This window comes from Micropterus dolomieu, linkage group LG20 (assembly GCF_021292245.1).
Source record: "Micropterus dolomieu isolate WLL.071019.BEF.003 ecotype Adirondacks linkage group LG20, ASM2129224v1, whole genome shotgun sequence".
Taxonomy (NCBI): domain Eukaryota; kingdom Metazoa; phylum Chordata; class Actinopteri; order Centrarchiformes; family Centrarchidae; genus Micropterus; species Micropterus dolomieu.
In genome coordinates, this window is record NC_060169.1 from 18066031 (window position 1) to 18090245 (window position 24215).

The 24215-nt window shown below is 39.4% G+C and overlaps 1 protein-coding gene across 1 annotated transcript in view; it reads right to left on the reverse strand.

Annotated features, from left to right (window-relative positions):
- The window catches only part of mrvi1 (murine retrovirus integration site 1 homolog), a 39376-nt gene that overhangs the window by 3486 nt on the left and 11675 nt on the right, over positions 1–24215 (reverse strand). Inside the window, exons 20-38 of the mRNA XM_046031783.1 lie at positions 21896–21924; positions 15485–15700; positions 12699–12805; positions 12543–12604; positions 11633–11806; positions 11317–11388; positions 11136–11179; positions 10782–10838; positions 9111–9536; positions 8925–9003; positions 8085–8205; positions 7896–7926; positions 6350–6490; positions 5996–6127; positions 5281–5434; positions 4900–4949; positions 4325–4447; positions 3748–3809; positions 2999–3121 (exon numbers count right to left, since the gene is read on the reverse strand). Coding sequence (XP_045887739.1) covers positions 2999–3121; positions 3748–3809; positions 4325–4447; positions 4900–4949; positions 5281–5434; positions 5996–6127; positions 6350–6490; positions 7896–7926; positions 8085–8205; positions 8925–9003; positions 9111–9536; positions 10782–10838; positions 11136–11179; positions 11317–11388; positions 11633–11806; positions 12543–12604; positions 12699–12805; positions 15485–15700; positions 21896–21924 — 2203 coding nt within the window. The remainder of the gene's footprint in view (positions 1–2998; positions 3122–3747; positions 3810–4324; positions 4448–4899; positions 4950–5280; positions 5435–5995; positions 6128–6349; positions 6491–7895; positions 7927–8084; positions 8206–8924; positions 9004–9110; positions 9537–10781; positions 10839–11135; positions 11180–11316; positions 11389–11632; positions 11807–12542; positions 12605–12698; positions 12806–15484; positions 15701–21895; positions 21925–24215) is intronic.

Genomic DNA, 24215 nt, shown 5'->3' on the forward strand with positions numbered 1-24215 from the left:
AAAGTATGTTTTAAGAAGGGACTTAAAAGAGTTCACTGACTCAGCTGACCTGATTTCCTCAGGCAGGCTGTTCCAGAGCCTCGGGGCCCTGACAGCAAACGCTCTGTCCCCTTTAGTTTTCAGTCGAGACTCTGGAACAGACAACAGACCTCTGCCCGAGGATCTCAAGTTATGTGCTGGTGTGTATGGGACTAAAAGGTCAGAAATATAACAAGGCGAGAGGCCATGAAGAGCTTTAAAAGTAATCAATAGAATTTTAAAGTCAATTCTAAAACATACTGGGAGCCAGTGTAATGAAGCTAAAATAGGAGTAATGTGGTCATATTTCTTTGTTCTGGTTAAAAGCCTGGCAGTTGAGTTCTGGACAGTCTGGAGTCGATCAATAGATTTTTGGGTTAAATAGGTGAAAAGGCTGTTGCAATAATCCAGGCGTGATGAGATGAAGGCGTGTAAAATGGTCTCGGTGTCCTTAAAAGTTAACATAGATCGAATTTTTGCTATATTTCGTAAGTTGATAAAAACATGATTGAACAAGCTTTGTGGTGTGCTGCTCGAAATTTAAATTACTATCAAACCAAACACCAAGGTTCTTTGCCACAGGCTTAATGTGATTTACTAGGGAACCAGCAGATGGCAGTATTTGTTTTGCCATCTGCTGGGACCCAATGACCAATTTTTTCTGTTTTGTCTGAGTTCAGCTGGAGGAAATTATTTGACATCCATTTTTTAACTTCACAAAGGCAGTTGTTAAGTATAAATATGAAAAGAAATACCATGTTTATGAATAATATTTCCAAGGGGAAGCAGATACAAGGAAAACAAAATGGGTCCTAAGACCGACCCCTGAGGCACACCATATTTAACTGGACAGAACGAAGAGACATAGTTGTTTACAGACACGCAAAACTTCCTATTTGATAGGTAGGATGAAAACCATTCTAGGGCAGTACCAGAGATCCCCACCCAGTGCCTCAGTCTGTCTAACATGATGTTGTGATCACTGGTGTCAAAAGCAGTGCTAAGGTCCAGGAGTACCAGGACTTAGCACATACCTTCATCAGCAGACATAAAAAGGTCATTGGTGACTTTAAGCAGGGCAGTCTCAGTGCTGTGGTACTTCCTGAAACCAGATTGAAACTTTTAAAATATTTTGTTATTTTCCAGTACAGTGAGCAATTGTTTGGACACAATTCTTTATAGAATCTTTGCAATAAAAGGCAGTTTTGAAATTGGTCTAAAATTTTGATGGAGGGAGGGATCTAAACCAGGTTTCTTTAAAAGTGTCTTCATGCAAGCCGTTTTAAAATAATCAGGGACACAACCAGTAGATAGGCAGCTGTTAAAAACAGAGATCAAATGGGGCCCAACAGAATCCATTACTTTCAGTAAAAACTTGGTAGGTATTACATCAAGTGGGCTGGAGGACACTCTCATTTGTGATACTGTTTTTAAAAGCTCAGACAAGTCGATGGGATAAAACTGTTTAAAACTCTCTTGTTGCTGGTGAGGGACCTCTGAGTAAGAGGCCGTGGGGGTAATAGAGGCTCTGATTGACACCACCTTATTGGTAAAATAAGATAAAAACAATTCAAAGTCATCATTACTTCCAGCTGAGGCACAAGGAGGGGTTGGGTTTACCAGCTGATCCACAGTCTTAAACAGAAACCTGGGATTGTGTTTGTGTAGTAATGAGTTCAGAAAAATAGTGTGTTCTCGCATCCTTATATGGGCACCCCTGCATGTTTGTCACATATTTTGTAATTACAAATGCTTAGGTATTATGTTTATTTATTTTGTTTGCATTGGAAAAACACAAAAAAGAGAAAAAAATGACCAAATCTGAGACATTCCACACAAAATGGATTGCACAAAATGATTGGCACTCTCAACCCAATATTTGGTAGCACACCCTTTGGAAAAAATTATCAAATTGATAAATCAATTGCCTCCTGTAACCATCAATGACTTTCTTACACCTCTGCAATGATATTCTTTACCAAACAGCTCTATGTTAGTCTCATCTGTCCACAGGACATTCTCCCAGAAGGATCTTGGCTTCCACTGGTAAGTTTTGGTAACCTCCAATCTGGCTTTTTTATGTTTTTGTGTCAGCAATGGGGTCCTCCTCTTTTCTATTCAGATGCGACGGATAGTGCGAGTTGACACTGTTGTACCCTGTGTCTGCAGGTCAACCTGAATTTGTTTGGAAGTTGATCAAGATTCTTGATCCACTATTTGAACATTTCTTCGTTGCAATCTTCAATCAATTTTTTCTTCTTTCGTCCACGTCCAAGGAGATTACCTACAGTGCCATGGGCTGTAAACTTCTTCACAATGTTGCACACACTGGAGACAGGAACATTAAGATGTCTGGAGATGGACTTAGCCTTGAGATTTTCCAAACTTTTTTGAATTTTGGTTCTCAAAAACCTCAGATAACTTTTTTCTCTTCTTTCTTTTGTCTATGGTCAGTGTGGTACACACAAACACACAACAAAAGTCCACCTTTCTCCATTTTTACTTGTTGTAATTGTGATTTCTATATTGATAACACCTGTGAATTGCTACAGGGGAGTTTAATCATAAATTAAAGGAACATCACATGCTTCAAATACAATTATGTCTGAAGATTTTGAAATGGTGGCAATAATGTTGTCCAGTCCATTTTTGGAGTTCTGTGTGGAATGTCGCAGATTTGGCTTTTTTTCTCTGTTTTTGTTTGTGTTGTTCCAATGTAAACAAAAGAAATAAACACGAGAATACCAAAGCATTTATAACTGTGACAATTCTCTGGGAGAACTAGTGCATTATGTGACAGACATACAGGGACGCCCATATTTTTGGCCATGACTATAAAGTCTCTATATATGTAACATTAAATACATGAGAAAATTCACCTGTGCAAGAACAGCAACCTGTCCGATGGGTCCCATAAATGTGGTGATTTATGATGAGCAATGTTGTCATACAGTGTGTGTTTGTGTGTAGAAGGCCTCACCCTTTATTATATGCCTCCTCCTCCACCTTTGCCTTGAGTTCGGCTCTGATCTCAGCTCTGATCTCGTCTAAGTTGACTGAAGGCTTGGCTGGCTCACTTTCCTGCTCCGACACGCTCTTTCCACTGCATTGTTTCAGATGGGAAAGAACAATCAGCCTCGGACACCAACATTACCACAGCAGGCATTATAAAACGGAGAGGAGTGTACCTTTTGGTTGCATCACAACACCGTGGCCTTGTCTTATAATGGACTAACTGCAGCACTGGCTGAGTGGCCTTACAAACACCATCACAGAAATGGCACTTTGCACATTTGTTATTGCTATTCTCGTCTCCCTACAGAACATGTGGCTCAGACACTTGAGAGCTCCACTCTGGCTCACTTTATAACCAGGATATGATTGGAGCCTTGCGCCTGGACTTTGTCAAACTCTTGCACAAATGTTTAGATTAGAACCCAGGATAGCATATCCGTCAACTGCAGCAGGTTTTGATTATTTTTTACGCTCTCAGTGTTATTTTAACCTCACTGGGGCTTTCTCTGCACTGTACAACACAAGGTCACACATACAGGCCAAAGGTCCCACTGCAGCACAAAATGCTTTTGATTGCTTTTGATGATTACACATTCAGGCTTGTCTCGGCCCATTGTTTCAAGGACAGTGCGGTGACCTTGGTAATCAGGCAATGATGTACATATTGTACATGCCTGCATATTTGTGTGTGTGTGCAAGATACACAAAACATACCATTCTGCTGCTGGTTGTGCAGACTCTGTGGAAGCGTTGCCTTTCACATCATTCGCTTCACACTGAAGAGGAGAATGTTGAATATTGTTGAAGAATATTATTACCTTCTCACAATAATACACAAGTATCCTTTACTTTTGTTAAAGTACCAATTCAACAATGTGAAAATACTAAAATGTTATTAAAAAGTTACAGTTTAAAATCCTACTTAAATAAAAGGACATAAGTATTATAAGCTAAATGTACTTTTGGTACTTATTAGCAAAAATAATTAACGCTGTGAGTGATTTATTATTATATATGACGTTTATGACATAAGATTGTTAATGTTAATTGTTTAAGCATTATTTCACTGTTGTGTCTGGTCGAGGTGAAGCTACATTTAACTGCTTAAATATATAGTTAGGTAGTTTTATTCAGTTGTTCCCAACCTAGGAAATCTGAGGGGTTGATCATTTGGAATTTTCTCACAAAAAAAGATCTTCAGTAGAACTGCTAACAACATCAAAAACGTGACAAGAGAACCCCAACTAGACACTGCTTTTTCATCATTTCTTAGCAGCACAGGAAGACCTACCAGGACAGGAAGAGCAGCACCAGTGTTGGGGCCCGGGCCGGCTGTGGCTGGGGTCTGACCTGGGATGTTCAGGAGGTTAAACTTAGGCACCACTGCTACGCTCACCCTACGTCTGGGCAGAGCCTAGACAGGAGACAGAACATGCAGTGTCAGTGGTAAGAATGGACAGACATTCATAGTCCCCGGAGGATGAATCCTAATGACTTTGGTGATCCTCTGACGTTTCCTCCAGTGCCACTGAGGGTCATATTTGTGGTTTTGAGTGAAATGTCTCACCAATTATTGGATGGATTGCTATGAAATTTGGTACTCCCCTGTGTGTGAATTGCAATAACTTTGGCAATCCCCTGACATTTAATCTAGGGCCATCATCAGGTAAAATCATCAGGTAAAAACAAATGACATTCCTATCAGCCTCAGCTGTACTTTGTGTTTAGTGCTAATAAGCTGTTAGCATGTTAGCACTGACCTTGTGAAAAAATCTTCAAATTCATTTCACTAACAGTCCAAAATGCAAAGCCAAAGCAAGCAAGCCACATGAAACACAACTCACTCAGAAAAATGTATGTCCTTACCTTTCCAAGGGTGAGGGACATTGATCTAGACGGCCGTGGAACTCCATCATCTTTATAAAGAAAATGAAACACAGAATTACATAAGCAACCATTCATTTCATGTTGGTATTGTTCCCAAAGCTGCAGTGAAGCTCTTCATTTTCACGGCTTAAGGATACTCCAGTTACAGGGAAAAGTTCCCTTCTGAAAACATTGTTACACAGCAAATCAGCAGTGATGCTAAAACAAGGCGAATGCTTTATTAAACCCTTGCCAGGATAAATAAAGTTTAAAAATATTTTCCATTCACAAGCATGAAATCCTCCGTAGAGGAAGAATTTGTGTTTTGTACTCTGTGTTTTCCTGTGCTTGATCTGAATGCAGCCACCAGTGTAGTTTTACCTCCAGTGTCTATGGATCCCCCGTAACAGCGATTCGAGTTCTGGTTGGCCAACTTCTTAAACTCCATCAGCTCTGCATGATCCTTCTCATATGTCCTCTTCAGATTTTCCACATATTGCATCATGACCTCAGTGGCCTTGTTCATACGTTTCTCCTGTCGCACAGTGAAAAGTCAGTCAACACAAGCCTGTGTTAAAATATATGAGCACAGAAGAAGTAACCTCTGCTGAAAAAAATCACATAAAACACATTTTAAGAATGTATGAATGTCATTAAATGCGCCTGTCAAAAAAACAACCCAAAAGTCACTCAAGAGACTTAGTCATCTGAACTGGGTCAATAATGCCTTGTTACAGGAGCCTTAATTTCTGTGCAATTGACAGTGCTGTATAATTAGATCGTTATTAATAGATGGGAAGCAGTACAAAGAAAAGAGTGGTTTGGGATTATAAATAGCTTATAACCTTTGTACTGCAAAAACAGTAAATTTGCTTTTTAACTGACGTTTGTTTTGGCTGGAATGAGGTCAGACATGACATCAGATAAAAAAATACTCAACCTCATTTTTTTTAAATGGCTCCAAGAAATCCTAAAGAAGGCAGTGTCTTTTAAATTACAACATGTACTGCATATTTACTCAATGCAGCATTATCTTTATCTGCCACTAACTGTTCTGCATTTTCATTGTCATCTGCGTGTGTTTGCATAACTGCACCTGTCGAACTGCTCCAACAATCTCCGCTCTACTGGAGAGCCGTGTGGCCAGTCGTCGCAGCACTGCCACCGTCTCTATGAGGCGCTCGTAGGCCTCACGCTGCTCCAGGTTCTGCCACTGTGGCGAAGTCATCTGCAAGAAACACAACAACATCTTGTTAAAACTCCCACACTAAAACTAAGTGTACATCAATGTCCCTTAGTTTGTACCTGGGATTGAACTCAGATAGATAAATATTAACAGTGGGACACTTCCAGGAAACATTAAACAGATGAACGAGCACTAAAGAGCCAGAGGGAGTTCTTCTTTTCTAGTGAGTGAATCTAACATCAGCTGCTGTTTTCGAGGGCTGACCTTCAGTGCTGCTTTGAACTCTTCCAGTTCTTTCTCGGTGTCTTCCTCAGTCAGATTCCTCTCCCTCTCTGACTGTTTAAGCCTCATCTCCAGAGTGTAGTTGTCATTACGAAATGCGAGTGACAGCTGGACAAATGCATTCTGTGGGGAGGAAGTTTACTGCAATATAACACTCTGAATGGCACATTAAACAGCACTTTCAACACAGATAAGCGGCTGGTGATGGCAACACACCAAGTCACGGGAATAAATACAGAGGAATCCCTAGAAAATTCTACTAAATACACATACATAGGCAAAACGAGAGTCAGTGTGGTTGTTCACATCATACTAATATACATTTTTATAGGTTAACATGTGAGGGAGAACCATGCAGCCCTGAGACCAGAATGAGGAACAAGCTGTGATTCTGACATTTGACCTCTTGATGTTTTGCTGTGTTGATCAAAGCCAGTCTGCGCATTTTTCCAACATACATGGGCCACGGCTGAGAGGAAATATACGACCTCTGACTGTCCTGATTCGGATGCATCCCCGGGGGAGCAGCGAGAGGGGCCACAGCCCGGGCCTGACAGCGTCACTAACGTTTGCATTTTCTCCACAGGAAATCACTCTGAGTCTGATCAGGAACAGAAAACACTTTCCTGTTGACAGAACACCGCCAAATCCAGGCAGCCAATTTTTTATGATGGTGTAATTAACTACTTTGGTAACAAAAGAGGTTACTATAAACATGGGGCTAAACATGGCAAATGTTCAGCAGTGAGTTTGAACACAATCTACTGCTCAAAGTAAACAGATTACTGTTGGTGGTCAATTTTATGACCCATTGTAAGAAGACTCAGGGCACAGTTCATTACTGTGGAGTGTTTTGAAGGCAGAAATGAGAATTTTAAATTGAATATATTTTGTTAGTAAAACAATTCGTGGCATAAAGTAAATTATCTATTTATATATGTGTATATATATATATATATATATATATATATATATATATATATATATATATGTAGCTATTTAACAGTTGTGTTTAAGTAGTATATAACAAAAGATCAAGTCCCTACTACTATTCAGGCTTTCATATACTTCCCAAGTAACTTTTTAAAAGCTCAGTTATTAAAGGAATAGTTTGACACAGCAGCTGGTTAGCTTTGATCAGCATAAAGACTGCTAACCTGGACCTCTCCAAAGATAACACAATCCACATGCCAGGACCTTTAAAGCTCACTAATCAACATCAACATCATATCTCACTTGGTTAATCCTTACCGATACCAACGGTTTTACAGTGGGACTATGCGCCATAATTAACATGTTATATTATACTTTTTTAGATCTGTACAAAAAGCAGTAGCTGTGAACAAACTGTTCAACCTTACCATCTAACTTTTTGCAAGAAAGCAAAGTGTATTTACCAAATTGTCAAATTGTCTCAATTCTTCATGATGAATGGGAATAATCTGATGTTTTTGTAACTTTATATCTTTATTTTGAACAGAAATAATGTGTGAAAATCACCGAAAACACCTACAGATCAGATACCAACGTCAACTTCTTTTTCAGTGAGTGGGGGTGCACTGGAATAAAAGCAAAGAGGAACTATTAGTATGGTAAGTAATGGACATACAGTATTTATACACACTAAAATCAAGGTGTAAGGGGGGTTATTTTTGAGCAATTAGGCAGGAAAAACAAGGTAAAAGTTTACTTAAGCAGCATTTGTTTTGTTACACACCAGCCTGGTAGACCTCTGTGAAGTTTGAGTTTTCGCAGCATCAGGTCTGAAATGTTTGGCATGGCGTCAGACTTCTCCCTTGCCTCCTCACTACTGGCTGAGTTTGGAGAGGGTGGAGGACCTGCAGACACATTGTTGCATAAATCAGACCTGAAAAGAACTGCCTGGTCTTTTACCAGAGAAGATTTGATTCAAGTCTCAAGTTTGCACAGCAAAATTTATCTTCCTTGCTAACATTAGCCATCATAAGCTACTGGTCATACCAGATCAAGTTCAGCTGTAGGATCAAAACCCCTGAGTTTGCTGAAATGAGGAAGTGTGTATTTATTTTCTTATAAATTCAACTTTTCATTTGTAAGAAGAAAATGTCTTATTAGTTCTGTCAAAAGTGACATAGTCTAGCTTTAAGGTCTCCAAATGCTGACGTTTCATAGATTTTATTAGGCCAAAACTTGGGAACAAGTCTTTAGGCTGTCATGTCTCAACTAAATCAAGTCTCACAACAGTCAAGTCAAAGTAAAGCCTCAAGTCCTATTTTTTGGGAGTCTGACTCCAGTCCAAGTCTCAAGTATACAGCTCTCTCTTTCTTCCACAGATGTTCTTTGGCTCACTTAACAATCATGCCATCTGCTGATGGAAAATGAAAACGGCATTTACTTCTCTGTTATGATGTTGCCAGTAAATGGGTGTCACAGAGGAAAAAGACAAGAACATCATCATCATTTTCTGACTGGAACAAATTTTCCCCAAGAATCAGGAAGTGCACACCCTTGGTGACACTGCTGAATGTACAGCTGAAAGTACGTCTTACATGGACAACTAGACAAACAAGGACCTTACCTTTTTCTTGTTCAGCAGCTTCACTCAGTTCTGGTAATTTGGATCCCACTATGCTTTGATTACGCATCAGCTTGTGCTCCTGTATACACAAGCAAACACACACACACACACACACACACACACATACATAAGAACAAAGCATATTCTGCCCTTCTTATAACTTTTTAAAGAAGGGGCATACGTTACCTCTTTGAATTTAGACAGTTTATGTACACCACCCAGTTGGGAGGGGAGGTCCTTGTACCCTGAGGACTTGAAGACAGCATCCCTGGGTTTGTCTGAAAAGGTATCCTCCGCTGTAGGAGGGAAACCTGGGGCTCCATTTCTAGAATTAAGGCTGCCTACAGCATCCCAGGAAACAGCCCTCATTAGTGGAGGGAAGGCCCCAATCGTCTTGATTTCTGCTGTACAGGGGGCCTGTTGAGTAGGGGGTCGGGGGACAGGCTTGGCCACCCCTGTGGCTGGGGCCTGGTTGGGGTTACTGACTGCTGGAGAACTCTTAGGTACGGCAGGATCACAGTTCTCCTTCTGAACAGCAAAACGGGGTGTTAGAGTCCCAGAGGACACTTTCCTCTTCTCAGTGGGCTTCCAATCCATCAATAGTTTGTTGCCCTGAGGTTAGCAAGATAATTACTATTATTAATATATTTAGCATTTCTGTTGTGTTAATAAACCTGTATTAATTGATGAAAAGAAAAATAAACTGGTCACTGTCAGCACCTTCAATGGACATTAAACTCAAAGATGCTGAAAAGAGTATCCACAGCCGCAGAGCGTGGTTAGCTCACTTGGTAGAGCACCAGCCCCATGTACAAGTCCTCACTTCCGCAGCATGGGTTCGAGGTCAGCCTTCGGCCTTTTGCTGCAGTGTGTCGCCCCATATCTCTCTTCCTGTTTCCTATCACTACCCTCTATCCTGTATCTCAACTAAAGGCAAAAGGCCCAAAAAATATCCTTAAAAAGTGCTGTGAGCTAAATGCTAACACTAGCATTGCAACAAGTGGAGCTAATGTTCACCACCAACACTAAACACAACGTACAGCTGAGGCTGATGGGAATGTCTTAAGTTCTGCAGCTATTTAGTTAACCATAGATTTGAAAAAAACAAACAGTCTTTTCCCCAGCATCCCTGGTCAGAATAAATTCCTGCGCTTCTCATTCAGAGGAATATAATCCATACGTTGATGCAGTCGCTAAGACACACACAATCCAGCACATGCTTCACTGTGAGACTATCATTTTGTTTTCTCGAGATCTCAGATTTATTTAACATTATCTCGGGAAAACAAAGTTTCATTATCTCAAGATCTTGAGGAAATTGTCCCGTTATCTCAGGAAACATTTTTTATTTCGAGATAAGGATATAAATAACTCTAGATCTTGAGAAAACAAATTAAATTCACCAATTATTACGGGAAAACAGAGTAAATAAAATATGCATGGACTATATTATTATATATTATTAATATATTATTATATTATATTTATATTTATATTTCAGTCTGGACAAAAGTGGTAGTCACAGATAAAGCCATGTCGCTGCTAGCATGATTAAAAACATCTTTACACTCAGACACAGGAACAATGGAACTGAAACAAGCGATCATAAAAGTAGTAAAAAACATTTTCTGCAGCCAGTAGTTTAAGCATTAAGATGTTTTTTTGATATTGTTGAGTTTTATAGCCTACATGACAGGTCTCCGAGCAAAATGTTCCTCAGTAAACAGAGTTGACAGTGTGCAGGAGTTGATTATTGTTGGTTATTTTTTTATGACTTCAGTTTTTTTCAGTAGGTGTGCATTAGGCAACATCTGTGTTTATAAAAAGAAATGCAGTGACTGAATCTGTTAATTTTACCTCCTGATCCTGGCCCGTTACGTCATGCTGTTCTCGCACTGACGGAACCCCCAGATGCTACAAGACAGCAGAACATATATAGCGTATTTTTCTTGTGTTAGTAAATATATTTATTGGACCAATAAGTATTGAGTGGTCAATTAGATAAAAAAAAGGCAGGGATGACTTTTAATTTCAAGGTAAGTTTGTATGTGTAGAGTAAATGTGGCACAGGGTCGAAGTGCTTTAGAAACAAATTAGGGAAACATTTGTAAATAACAAAGGAAAATTAAATTAACAAGACTAGTCTTAACCGGCGATAATGAGCATGCATTGAATGTCGTTTTGTAACCACAATATTAATAATTTCTTTACCTGTCCAACCGACTGTGAGCTGACATAGGTTGCCTCTGGGGGTCCTACAGACAAATGAGCAGAAAACAACCACCAAAATCACTCTCACAAACTCCAGTGGCCAAAAAAACAATAAGACAAAAGGAAACAGGGTAAAAACAAGTAGTTGTTTTCAACCTAGGCAAAGAATTAAGTGCTTTACCAGTTTGAGGAGCCACAGTCAACGAGGTGCTTCTAGATGAACTAGGTGAGGATGTTGGAGTTGGAGAAAGACCTTCGGGAAAAAAACATTTGTGAATGGAACCTAATTGAATTGATTTCAGGTTCAGTGTGACCTTCAGTCCTCTTTTAAAGTAACTAAATCCTAAAATTATATGTACATGAGTTTACCAGAGCATGCTCAGAAACTAAGACAACGTACGACTACTTACCAATCAGCTCATGCTTAAGAAACGATCTACTATGTACAGTCTCTGTGTTTATGTGTGATTCTGTGTGTGTGTTTGGGCATTTACTACCTGTGGGTGAGTCACTGAGGCTACCAGTGGAGCGGCGGCCGCGGCGAGTCAGGAAGCGGTCGCTGACCTTCTTGGCCTGTTCGAGCAGCTCCAAGTTCTTCTGTCGATCCTCCTCAGAGAGATGGAGCTCCGGCAGCTGATCTTTTACCAGGTCGATCACGTTACCTGTACTGTCTGAGAAACACATGCACGCACACTTACTTGTAATTACATGTCAAGATAATAAAAACAAAATGTAGCTATAGACAAACAGTAATGTAAATCAGTGGGCTTGTTCAACTTTTAACAAAGTCTGCGAGTGCTTTTAGCCGAGGTCATTCAAAGAGGATATTTTAGTGGGATTCCTCAGTATAAAGTACCATAATAATTCCCAGATGGATGCAAGCCAATAAGTCAGGTATTGAGTGTTGGCCAAGTCAAGGACGTTTTTATCTCTCCCCTCTCCTCAGAGTAGGGCAACAAGCTAAAGAAAAATTAATCAAAGCAGCAAAAGCATTTCAGGCATGTTGGAGGACACGCCGACAGATTCATCTATCAGGGCACATATGCCCAAACCTAGTCTAAATGTTGTGAAGCTTCGTGTGTAACTACACCACATGAGAGCATAATTTTGTTTTTATTCATCCTTAGAAAGAGAGATCTTTCAACAAAATGAAACCAAAGCTGTTTTAAAACTGCAGTTCGGTGAAGAAGGCACTTCAGAAGATCAGTATTTTAGATAGTGTTAACAGTTTTATGAATGTCCACTTGAAAACATTCAAACAGTTCACTTATGAAAAAACAGTACAAAAACAACTGACTTTAATTTGGTGCTGGACTGAAGAAGCTGTTGCTAAAAAACATCAAAATAGCTCCCATGCTGTTGTGGTTATCTTTAGATAGTGTGTGAGTATGTAGAGAGTTTACCTACCGACTGTGGTGATGGGTCCTCCAGGCAAGTTTCTGTGCAGACGAGCTCTGGGACTGTGTGGTCTGAAAGAGGAATGATCCAGACACACATGTAAACACATGTTTACAGCCAGAAAAGCAGAAAATTATTTCAGTGTTTAAGATGGTGGAAGATTACCTGGCTTGCTCGAGGGGACGCCCGTCTTGTTGGACAATAGTGGCCTGCTGTGGGTAGACGATAGTGGGGGCAGTCATGACAACAGCTCGAATTTCACCCGGTGTAGACTGTGCAAAATACACAACAAAACAAGTGTCAAAAGTTAAAACAAGGTTACAGCATTTAAATTTAAAGGGGCTATAATATATTTTGAGTCCACAGTGCTATCCACTGGTCCACCATGCCGCCAACAATGGAGCATTTAGCAGCTACAGAATATTTCCCTCAGGAGTTGGTGGAGAATGAAGACTGGACGTACATTCATCAGGTGGACAGAAGCTCGACTCCAAATAAATGATAAGCTGTACAAACTTAAAAGGTGACAATATGTCAATGCTGTGTTTACTATTTGCTTTTGTTGTCCCCAAGTGGACAAAAAAATCAGCTACTGCACCCATTGTGTCCGTCAGGTACAGAGCACATTGCAATTTCATTATATTTTGGCCAGATAAGCCAGAAATGAGCCAGTACTCCTGCCGCTGGAACATTACCCAACTGTAGGTTTTCTGTGTATGTTTGCTGTAATTTGATTAAACAAAACTTAATTTAAGATTACCGGTATACATTATGTAAGCACAATACCTGACATAATAAATACAGTGGTGCATATTCCCCAACTACAATACAATATATTTATAATAAATCCAACAGCCATAAACAGTGAACCTGGATGCCTTTGGGGTAAGGTGGTTGGCCTCGGGGCGGTTACATGCTTTGACCAGCTGGCGATCCACTGCAGGCACACGTTTGTCCAAACATGAAAGATTTACATCCACTATTCTCCTCTCATCTTAGACCTTGTGACCAATTGACACTTCATTACTTCAAAACTCACTTAAACAAGAATCGCCTCAAAACGCTTTTTGATTAAAATACTTACAAGGTTTGTGGTTTGTTGCAGGCAGACTTGTTAACTGCTGCAGCAGCAACGTTTTGATCTGCTATAAAATAATGAATAACTCTAAGAGAAAATGAAAAAGAATAAATCAACACTCTTGAACCTACCATAAAGTTGAGGGACTCACAATAGTTTTTTGAAAAAAAACCCATCCTATTATATGCACAATTCATTCAAAACCCCACACTTCTAGTTTATAATGCAGGCAGTCTGTCCAGAGCCAGAAAAAACATTATACAACTATTTCTGCAGGCTAAAATGTTCTCCTACTGATGTGTAAACTGAATTTCATGTATTCATAAATTCCTGTTACATAAAATCCCAAATCCTTGTCCAGCCATGAAAGGTAAATATGCAAGTAAAGACTGAGATCAGACACTTATTCCCTAAGAGCTCCTCTCAGAGTTTATCTTTGCATTCAAGTCCTAATAAAAGGATTCCCTCTGATGGTAATGCTGCCGAAAGGCCATGGCTGTGCTGTAACAAAGGTACTTTTATAGCCTGGGATGGCATATGCCCTGCAGATTAGATTACACAGCTTCATTACATTCTGCAGATATGTCTTATCTAACCTGTGTGTTAGTGAGCAAATGCAGTGGAAGATAATATTCTCTGAGGACTCAGACAGCCAACTGTTTAACACTTTGCTATCTGCAGGATATTTGACCCCATCAAGATTATGCTCTTCATATTGTTACAATTTGCTGAAAAAGCTATATCTCTAATCTTTTCGATGTCCATGATTTAAAGGGTCAGTTCACCAAAATGACAAAGCAATTGAATTTCCTTTTACTCCTACTGATATCTAGCCATGCAGATCGTTTTGGTTTTGTCTGCTTTTGAGATATCCACCTCTGAAATGTCTGCTGCCTCCCCGGTGCAATGAGAATTAATGGCATTTGTGGTGCACAAAGCATCTAAAAATGACCTTTAAAATATTCAACAGAAACATGTCTTTGTAGAAATTGTGTCTTCATTACTCAAACGTTTTCACTGGAACCACTTTCAACAGAAAAATAAGATCTAAACAGTTGCCACTGAGGTTTATGAGTTGCAAAGTAATCTGGACATTGTTTTCAAAAAGACACGTTGGTATTAAGTTAGTTATGAATAAAACGAATGAATCTGTAAGGACAGGCAGCTCTAGGGGTAAATGAGAAATCTTGCAATTAGAACCAATCTGATAATGTCAAGAAATAAATCTTAAAGTCAAGTGAAGTAAATTTTTATTTATATATACCAAAACCACAAATCACAAATATGAGGCTTAAAGCTGACATTTTGGAGACACAGCCTCCACGAAAAACATGCAAACCATGAAAAAAAAGAGTAAACAAAGAGTGGCCTACAGCAGTGGTTCTACTGTAGGTGAATGAATGTAAAAGAGAGGCAAAGTGGCCTTCAAAGACTCATAAAACATCCAGGAATCAGTGGAATTGCAGATTAATTTGTTAACGTCACGTGGGAAACCACACAAATATGAGAACAGAGGCAAGTAAGTAAAATATGTATCAAGTCAAATCCCAATATGGTATCTAGAATCTGTAGCTGTGATCGATTGTAATTTCTCTGCACAGCACAGCCTCAGTCTGTTAACCACAGGGAGCACAAGTCTGTTGTAGAAAAAGACATGTTGTCCTCTCAATTTGAGAGGGATTATTCAAATCCTTCTACCGTTAATCTGGAAACAGCCTTTTTGCGGACAGACTTCAGCAGGAACTTTGATCTAAAACTTTGATCCAAATGGATTATTGTCAGATTATTGTCAGTTTTTATGGCCTCACGTGACTTTGCAAAGAAACAAAGAAACAGAATATGTGCTACAAACAGTGACCGAGTGTGCACTCACTGTACTGGGAGAGCTGGAGGAACTGTCCAGCTCCTCGGGGGAGTCCTCCTCTTCTTCTGGCAGCGTGGGCATGGCGGGGTTCAGTGAGGGGCGTGAGCGGGTGTGGGGGAAAATAAAAGGTCCCTCAGCAGCACAGGGGGTGTCACAGGAGTCCTTGGAGTTCTGATCACTTTGCTCAGGAGGAGATCTCTGCAAGTGTTCCTCCTCTTCCTGGAGCTGCAAGATCATCAGGCATGCGTGAAAACACAAACAAGCATGTTAGCACGTAGTTATTGAACTGGTACATTAGCTGCTGGTGTTTTTTTCTGAGAAAATGAATTACACATGGTGAATGGCCATATCTGAAGGAGGTCTTCTGGCTAACCACAGCTAAAAAAAGATATAATAGAACTAACAAAACCATTACACCATAAACAAATCCCAATATAGCTTCATTCTCGTAGCCTTGGAAGAGCAGTATTAGAACATTTCCCATCATGCTGTTACATCAGCAACTTGAAACTGCATTTTCCTATGACTCAGATGTGTGGCTTCTGAATTATCACAAGAGTGCATTCATTTTTAGTGAGAATACAAGGTGAATATTGAATACTATAGCTGAAAATGTCATGAAACATTTAATCAGCCATGGTATTACTTTACTTAAAAGTAAAAGAAATAATTTTTTGCTTCATGTGTGCCAAACAAATATGTGAATATTAACTTGGAACAATGTTTATAGGAGTCCCTGTCTTGTTTGCATTGTGCACGAGGACGCATACGCAAGGGACGGGGACTTGAGTTTGCAACTTTGGGACTACAATATTTATTTTATTTGTTAAATTTTTGAGGCGTATTAACATTAAGGAAATGTCTGATGAGCTGAATGTCATTCACTCCTTTATTATCATGCGTAACCATATGTATCTGGTGTGCTCAGCCACAGATAACTGTAAAGCTGAGGCAACTGTAAGTGAAACACAAGTTACAGGTTTTTCATATTGTATTGCAATAGCCTGTTTAGAATGATCATATCCCAAACAACTAATCAATGTTGATCCAGTATGCTAATAAAGGAGTCATGATAATACAGTACATGCTTTGAATTCCTTAGATATAGTTATGCAGCGTTTTAAGCAGTACAGGTGGCATGCAGCATGCTAGATAAAACGCTCAGTACAACCGTAAGAGACTTGAGACTTGACTTGGACTTGCAAAAAAGGACTTATGAGCATCTCCCACACACACAATCCTGCTGTTGGTCTCATGTTATTCCACTGAGCTACAGGTGGCGGTGACACACAGAGGCTTTGCAAATGAGGAAGGAAAACAAATATGTTTTGGTGACAGATACAAGAGTTTGACATAATGTTCGCTTGTTTACAAGAAAGCACCACAGGGCATATTTAGGTTTGTGAATATACATTTACTCGATCTCCATTCACTGGGAAAATGTAAGACAAAAAGATGCATTTAAAGTCATTTAAATATTGATCGGTTTCTTCTAGACTCAAGAAGTAACAGGCAGCAATTTTATCATTTTAATCTGAGTGATGCTTAGTGGAGCAATACACAAACAGCTTTACAACATGAGCGACTAAAAGCGCAAATAAATACCATTTACATACCAAAGTTACATGTGTTTTCTTCTCACACAGTAACTTTCATCAGGAAGTTGCCATTTTTTTTTTACCAGAAACACACTGACTGGGATGCACTGAGTTGTTATAAAACATTTAGTGTAACTTGCCCTCACAGGCTGAATGAGCTCCTGAGGGACAGTGTAAGTTTTCTGTGGGAGATGGTAACTCCCTTTGGGGTGGACTTTAGGCTTTTTCACTTTGCAAATGCACAAAAAAGATATTTAACACAATTAAGAAAAGGGAAAAAGTCAAATAGTATAATATGACCTCTTTAAGTGGAAAGCCAACAGCAAACAAGATATTGTAGCATTTAGCTATGAGGAGAAATTAAATAATGGATAAATCACTGCAGCTGAGGAAATTATACAAAAATGAAACGTATCTTTGTTCTAAGATAGAGGTAGGGAATGGTCAGGATTGCTAATTTGCAAAAGTCAGGAATGTGGACTCTGCACATACTCATGGAATTAATGACATCAGCTAGGTACAAAGCAAACATTTGTGCTATCAGAACCCATGATATAATCCATGCAATGTATGTTAGTAGAATTTTTTATTTGTCAAAGACAGTCTTCTTTATGTTCAAATCTTTCCCAAATCAAAGCCTGTGCTATGCAGCATATATAGAAAGGGTGCAACGGTTATCTTAATTATCGATTCATTAATCGTGTAGTTTCCTATGATTTAAAGTGATGTCCTCAAATGTATTGTTTTGTCTGACTAACAGTCCAAAAACCGACATATACTCATATTCACATACTCACAATCACAGAGAAGCTGGAACCAGTAAAATGTTACTTCCAAATTATCATCATCAATTCTGCAGCAGTTACCTGGCTTGCTAAACTAAAGAGAAACATGACCTAATTTAGTTAAATATTATGTGTGTGCAACTTGTTTGACCTCGCTGCTCTACCATTTTACTAACAAATTTATGCAAATGTAAATGCGGAGCAGATTTAACCCTCTGAAAGAGCACAGTGCACTCAGAGTCTGCACAAACTATTGTCAAGGGTTAATGTATTCTCTATTAATTTTGTTCAAACCAAAAATAGAAAGATTACCATATGCATGGCCAGCACAGGTGTGGCTGTGTCTTTCTTTACTGCCAGTAGCTGATGAATTAGGCGAGTGAAAGGCGCAATTAATTACTGGTTATTTCTGAGGCATGGCATGCACTTTATGCAGGACAAATCCTCTGTGAATTCAGGGCCAGAATATGCAGAGTGCTGTTCAATGTCATCACAAACAGAACGTCAAGTTCTTGGGAACATATAGGGACAGAAAGCCTGTGAGTCACTGGGGAGGAAATGGGTTGTTTAACTGTCTCCCAGTGAGCTGCAAGGATATTTCCTGACTGCAAGAATACTATCACACGGGAGTACATTCACTGCTCTTTCTCAGACTGCAGAAGCATCCAGTACAGTAGTTTTAACACTTTAAAAAGCAGTTTTACAATTACAATTAGTTACAATTTAAGATATATCAAATCTCTTGCTGGTGAGGAGAGCAAGAACATGTGTGTTTTGCTGAATCACTCAATTGTTACTCATTTCCTCTGCTTCTCATACCTGAAAGTATGAACTGTCTTCTCAGTCTACTGTTATTATTTATCAAATCAGAGCATAAGAGATCGGCTCTGCTGTTCTACCTCATATATAAATATGAGAGTGAGTCACCAAATATTTCTAACGTGATTATCTCATTTCCCCTGGAGTTCAGGGCAGCTTTGGTAACAACCATCCGCATTTGTTGTGACTGACTACACAAATAAATCTTAATTTATTTTTTACTATAACCATTTGTTTTATCCTTTCATCAATATTCTACTTTTTCCACTGCCCATTGTTTCTTAAAATATGCTAAATAAGGAGATGAATATTTAGACAAAGTGAATGATAATTTTAATAGTAACAAGCCTGTTTTTCTAAAAAAAAACTTACTAAGCAACCAAACAAACTTCCAAATGCAGTTTAAATGAAGACCTATGAACCAGACCATAAGTCCTGTCAGAGGCAGAAGAAATAATTGCATCTTGAAAATGACTCAGCCCAAAACAAAGATGCCAACCTGCCCTGCAGGAGGCTCAACGGTGCAGACTGTTTCCCCGGCAGACCATGAGACTGAGATAAATATTGCAGCGTAATTTAATCACTCAGATTATTTCCTGTGGCGGGGAACAGGACAGAACATACGAGCCTGAACACAAACAGTCTCTGCACTTCCTCAAGGACACAAAAAACATTGCTCTTACAGTACACACTCGATCATCTTCTAAAAGAAAACTTATTTGTGCATTAGTACCACCAGAGTTATTAGAATTAACTTGCGGCCAGGCCTCGGTGTCTCTTTCCTCAGGGGAGATGAGGGGACCGGCGCCCTCCTCCCCTCCTCTGTTACATAAGCCCGCTCCCTCTTGCCAGACTTGTTTAAAATTGGTTGTGTGAAGCGTAGAGGACAGGGCCAGCAGAGGAAGTGGTTGCTACAGAGCCACAATCTGAGATAACAGGGAAGTGTGATAAAGAAAAAGAAATGGCTGGACAGAGAGATGTACAGCCAGGTGAGGGAGTAGTTAAATCCACTGACTTAATCACACACCAAGAAAGAGGAAAGCCGACACATAGTATCACTTACAGACAAACACTAGATTACGTAAACTCACCCCGGCAGTTACAAATCACGCCGGCAACTGTCAAAAAGTCCAAAAACACACCCTCTTGCACAAGTTTGACTCAGCCGCAGAGACGCTAGCAGATAGAGCTAAACCTGCACCCCCCGTAGCTGTATGTGTCTACCTAAAACCATCACCTACTAAGATCCCAGAGCTCCACGCAGACGAACATATGAACCTGTCCGCAGAGAGCATGCACATTACCTGAGTACACCACTAGCACCGTAGAGAAACACACACACTCCCTGATGATCTCTCCAACTCAGACCGACTTCAGCTACTTCCCAGTCCAACTGTCACTCTCAGCCTTTTCCTCAGAAAACTCCTCTATCCTCGGGGCTTCTCCTTCCTTCTCCCGTCCCCTCTGTTCCCTGTCTTTTTTCAGCAGCAGCCTCTCTTTCACTCCTGGGAGCTTTGACCATTTAAGGAGAAGGGCTCTGTATGCCTGTTTGGGCTGCTGTGGAGTGTGTGATTGTGTGTGTGTGTGTGTGTGTATATGTGTCTGTTCGTTCTTTGGGGCTGCTGCTCCACTGATCATCCCTCAACTTAAACCTGAAGAAAGTTAGAAAAGTAGGCTATGTTATGTTTTTTCTGCAGGGTTTGTTTCTTTAATCTTACTGTGGGAGCAGTAGGAGAATACTTGCGTGTTGTTGTATGCAAGGGCATGTTTGTGAGAGATTGACAGATAAATAGATTGCGTGCGTCCGATCACTGTTTATTCTGCAGCCTGGGAGGAATCCACGCATCCACTTCCGAGCTCTTGAAGCTCATTGCAGTTTGGTAAACTGCACTGTCAAACCCTTGCACCTTTTTTGCTGCTTTTTTAGTTGTAAGATATTTGGGTTTTAAGTGCTGCGATCATCCTCAGTCTTGGGGTTGGGGGGGAGGACACAGCAGTCACATTGTTCACAGCGAATTACAGCATCAGTTTGAATTAAAGTGAGCTGATAACCTTAAGTGCCACAGTGTGAAGGATATTATTTATCAAAGGAGCAACTTGTGCTAAAAAGTCAGATGTTCTTCTCATTCAAGTAAATAAATAAAATAGCATTATTAGACTATACTGATCAATGTGTGTAATGTAAGTGACATTTTACATTTGCCCCGCGACCCGACCCGGATAAGCGTATGAAGATGGATGGATTTTACAGTTGCAGCTGATTGAGGTGGAGGTAGCTTAAACTGCGGTACAGTTTAGTAGTTTTGTCCATTGGTTCCCAAACTGGGGGTCCAAAGGGTCACAAAATAAATCTGAGAGGTTGTGAGAGGATTAATGGGACAGGAAAGCAGAAAAAATGTTCTATTAGACAAATCTGTACTTTATTGTTAAGCATTTGATCATTTTACCTCTTGCGCCTCCAACTGTAAACCATCTGGGAAGTTTCAAAAGGGAAATTTGTCTTTGGTGCTGCTGCTAACTGCTAACAATTTATGTGAAAGGGGCCCCAAGCTTTTTATGCATGGAGCATGCATGAACTACTGGTTAAATTTAGTATTTTTATGTATTTTATAAGCTTATTGTGTGCTTTTTATGTAAAATCTTTATCTGAAAAGGGCAACACCACTTTACATCCCCTTAACTCACCATAATGTAGTTTATTATAATAGATGTGAATTACAATATAAAACATGTAATAATATAATGTGTTTATAAGAAAAGTTATAATTATTAATGTGCATTAATAAACACTTGTCCTTAAACCTGCTCATTATAGTGCGTTATAAACCATTTATTAATGTTTATGTTTGTACACTGCTTTTACATGCTTAATGGGGGACTCAAAGTTAAGTGAAAATTAACTAGTAACTGTCAGATTATTATTATAACAGATTAAAGTACATTATTTCTAAGTATTAAGTAGTATAAAATAATCAAAAATTATTTTAAAACTGTACTGTACTTGAGTTAATGTACAGTAGTTATTATCCACCTCTGCCCAAACCTTTTAACATTGGTGGCAATCAGTATGGTGTCCTCTTAAAAAAATAACATTTCCAACAAGCCAGCTCAGAAAACATTAAAGACACACAAATACACGACACATTAGGCATGCAGTTATGCCTCTGCATACAGAAAATTATTCTATTTTACTGAATTAGAGCAGGAGAGAGTCTTACCGTGCTGCAGCTGCCTCTTCCAGTGCCACCTGTTGGAGCCAGAGCACAGACACACAGCGAAAACTGTTGATTTGCATTCAACAGGAAAGCATATGTGATGCAAATGTGAAGAAGAAAAAAAAGAAAAGAAATGAGTTAGTCAGAGTGTATGTGTGTGAGAAACAGAAACAGAAAACACTGAAGGTATAAATTGAGTTTTCTGTTCTGTGAGGCTGATGCTGGCAACGTGATATTAATCTCATCGGCAGAACTAACTCTGAAACCCCCCTCCACCATCCCCCCATAACTAAGGGCAACAATAACCTGGCAACCATTTGGAGTACATGAGGTGCTTGATCCGCTATTTGAAAGCTCTTGGCCCCAAAAAAAGCTATTGTGTCATCTGCTTTGGTTGCTCTCGGGAAAGGTTTGGTAATATTGTGATACCAAGCAAAGGGCTAAACACCACCAACTCACAGACCATTATGTAGAGCACCATTAGAGCTGAACAGCAACATGGCACTTTAAAGGTAATTAAAGAGAGAATAACTACAAATGAACTAGTATTATTCATATATGAGAGGATACAGAAAACAACACTTAACTGCTTAATGTTGTTTATTTGATGGCGCAACTTGGGAAGCACAAATCAGACTGCAAAAAGATTTACAGCATTTCACAGCCAGATTTACCTTTATAAATAATTACATAAACCATCGAGAAACGAGGCGAAAAGCTACCTATGAGGAGATGAAGGTGATGAAGATGTACAGTAGATGCTTGGAATGTGTTGGCAGCTGTGTTAACTTTCACACGTTTGTCCTAATTTAACCTCATTTTCACTTCAGACACTGTCAGATACTTTTGTTTTTCTCTCCAGATCACAGGTTTTTTTTCTCCTGGAAGTGTTCAAACTGACCTCACACATCACGTTACATTCCAGCCAGAGTGATTTTGGTATTTCCACCCAATTCTCTCATTGATATATTCTCCATCAAAGAGCACACTGTATACAGCCACCACACACGGGCGCACGCACGGACACACGCACACGCGTACACACACACACACACACACACACACACACACACACACACACACACACACACACACACACGCACGCACACAACATCAGAGACCACCACTTTTATAAATTATTTACAGTCAGTCTCCAGTGGATCTTTATTTATTCTACCTGTCTTTTTAAAACAGCAACATTAAACCAAAAACTGTTTTTTCCCCTTTGTGATGTAGCATTGATATAGCTAAAGTTAATGTAATTTCACATACTTGTTTTATTAGTATACAGTAGATAAAAGAGAAATATAAAATAGTTTTAAATGCCTTAATGGAGGCAGAGTACTTTGCAGAGTACTTTAGATGGCATCAGAAATACAAAAGCAGCAGCATGGGGACCGCAGCACTAACATAAATTTAAAAGCTCAACATTTATAATTGTTAGCGATGCCATTTGCTTCATGGATAAGGTTTATGTTGTGGTATGGCTCACCCTTTTAGTGCAGACTGAAATTTCCCCAACAACTATTGGATGGTTTGTCATTGTATTCTGTACAGGTATTCATGGCTCCCAGAGGATGACTCCTACTGCCTTTGGTGATCACCTGGCTTTTCCTCTTGTGCCACCGTGAGGTTGACGTGTGGTTTTTATTGAAACATTGGCTACTTAGATGGTAAATGTGCATGTTAGAGATGTCCTTGTGAGCATGTTAGCACGTTGAGAATCTGGTCTAAAAGTACAACTGAAATGGTGTAACTAAAACAGGTGTAATAATGTTATTCTTTATTGATATACAGGTTAATAGTGCTGAGTACTAAATGTTCTCACAGTCCTGTTGTATGTAGCCTACCAGACAACCGCTAGCATGGTGTGTACATGTCATGTGTGTGGACATCTGGCTACATTTTTGTAGTCCTTTGTGATATTTTATTTTGTCTGTTGTTGTAAAGTTATGATTATAATGTGTAACTGATGTATCTGTTCATAATTATATATTATAATTATAATTATAGTGTTTTTAATAAGCTTTTAATAGCTTTTATGCGGTTTCTTTTCATTCAAGCTGTATCCTAAATCACACCAGTCCTGATGTTGTTTTGTCTGCTTCTTTACTTACTCGTGTTTTCCTTTTAATGTTTAAAATGTACATGTCGAGGGACACATACAGATGAAGCTTTTTGGTTGAATCTGGAACATTTTACACCACACTAATGTTAATTAATATGCGGAGCTGCTGATAAATACATAAAAAAGTCAAGTACAATATTCTTAAGGCAATGTTTACATCTACCGCTCCAAATAAGATGAAACCTTCCTCACATT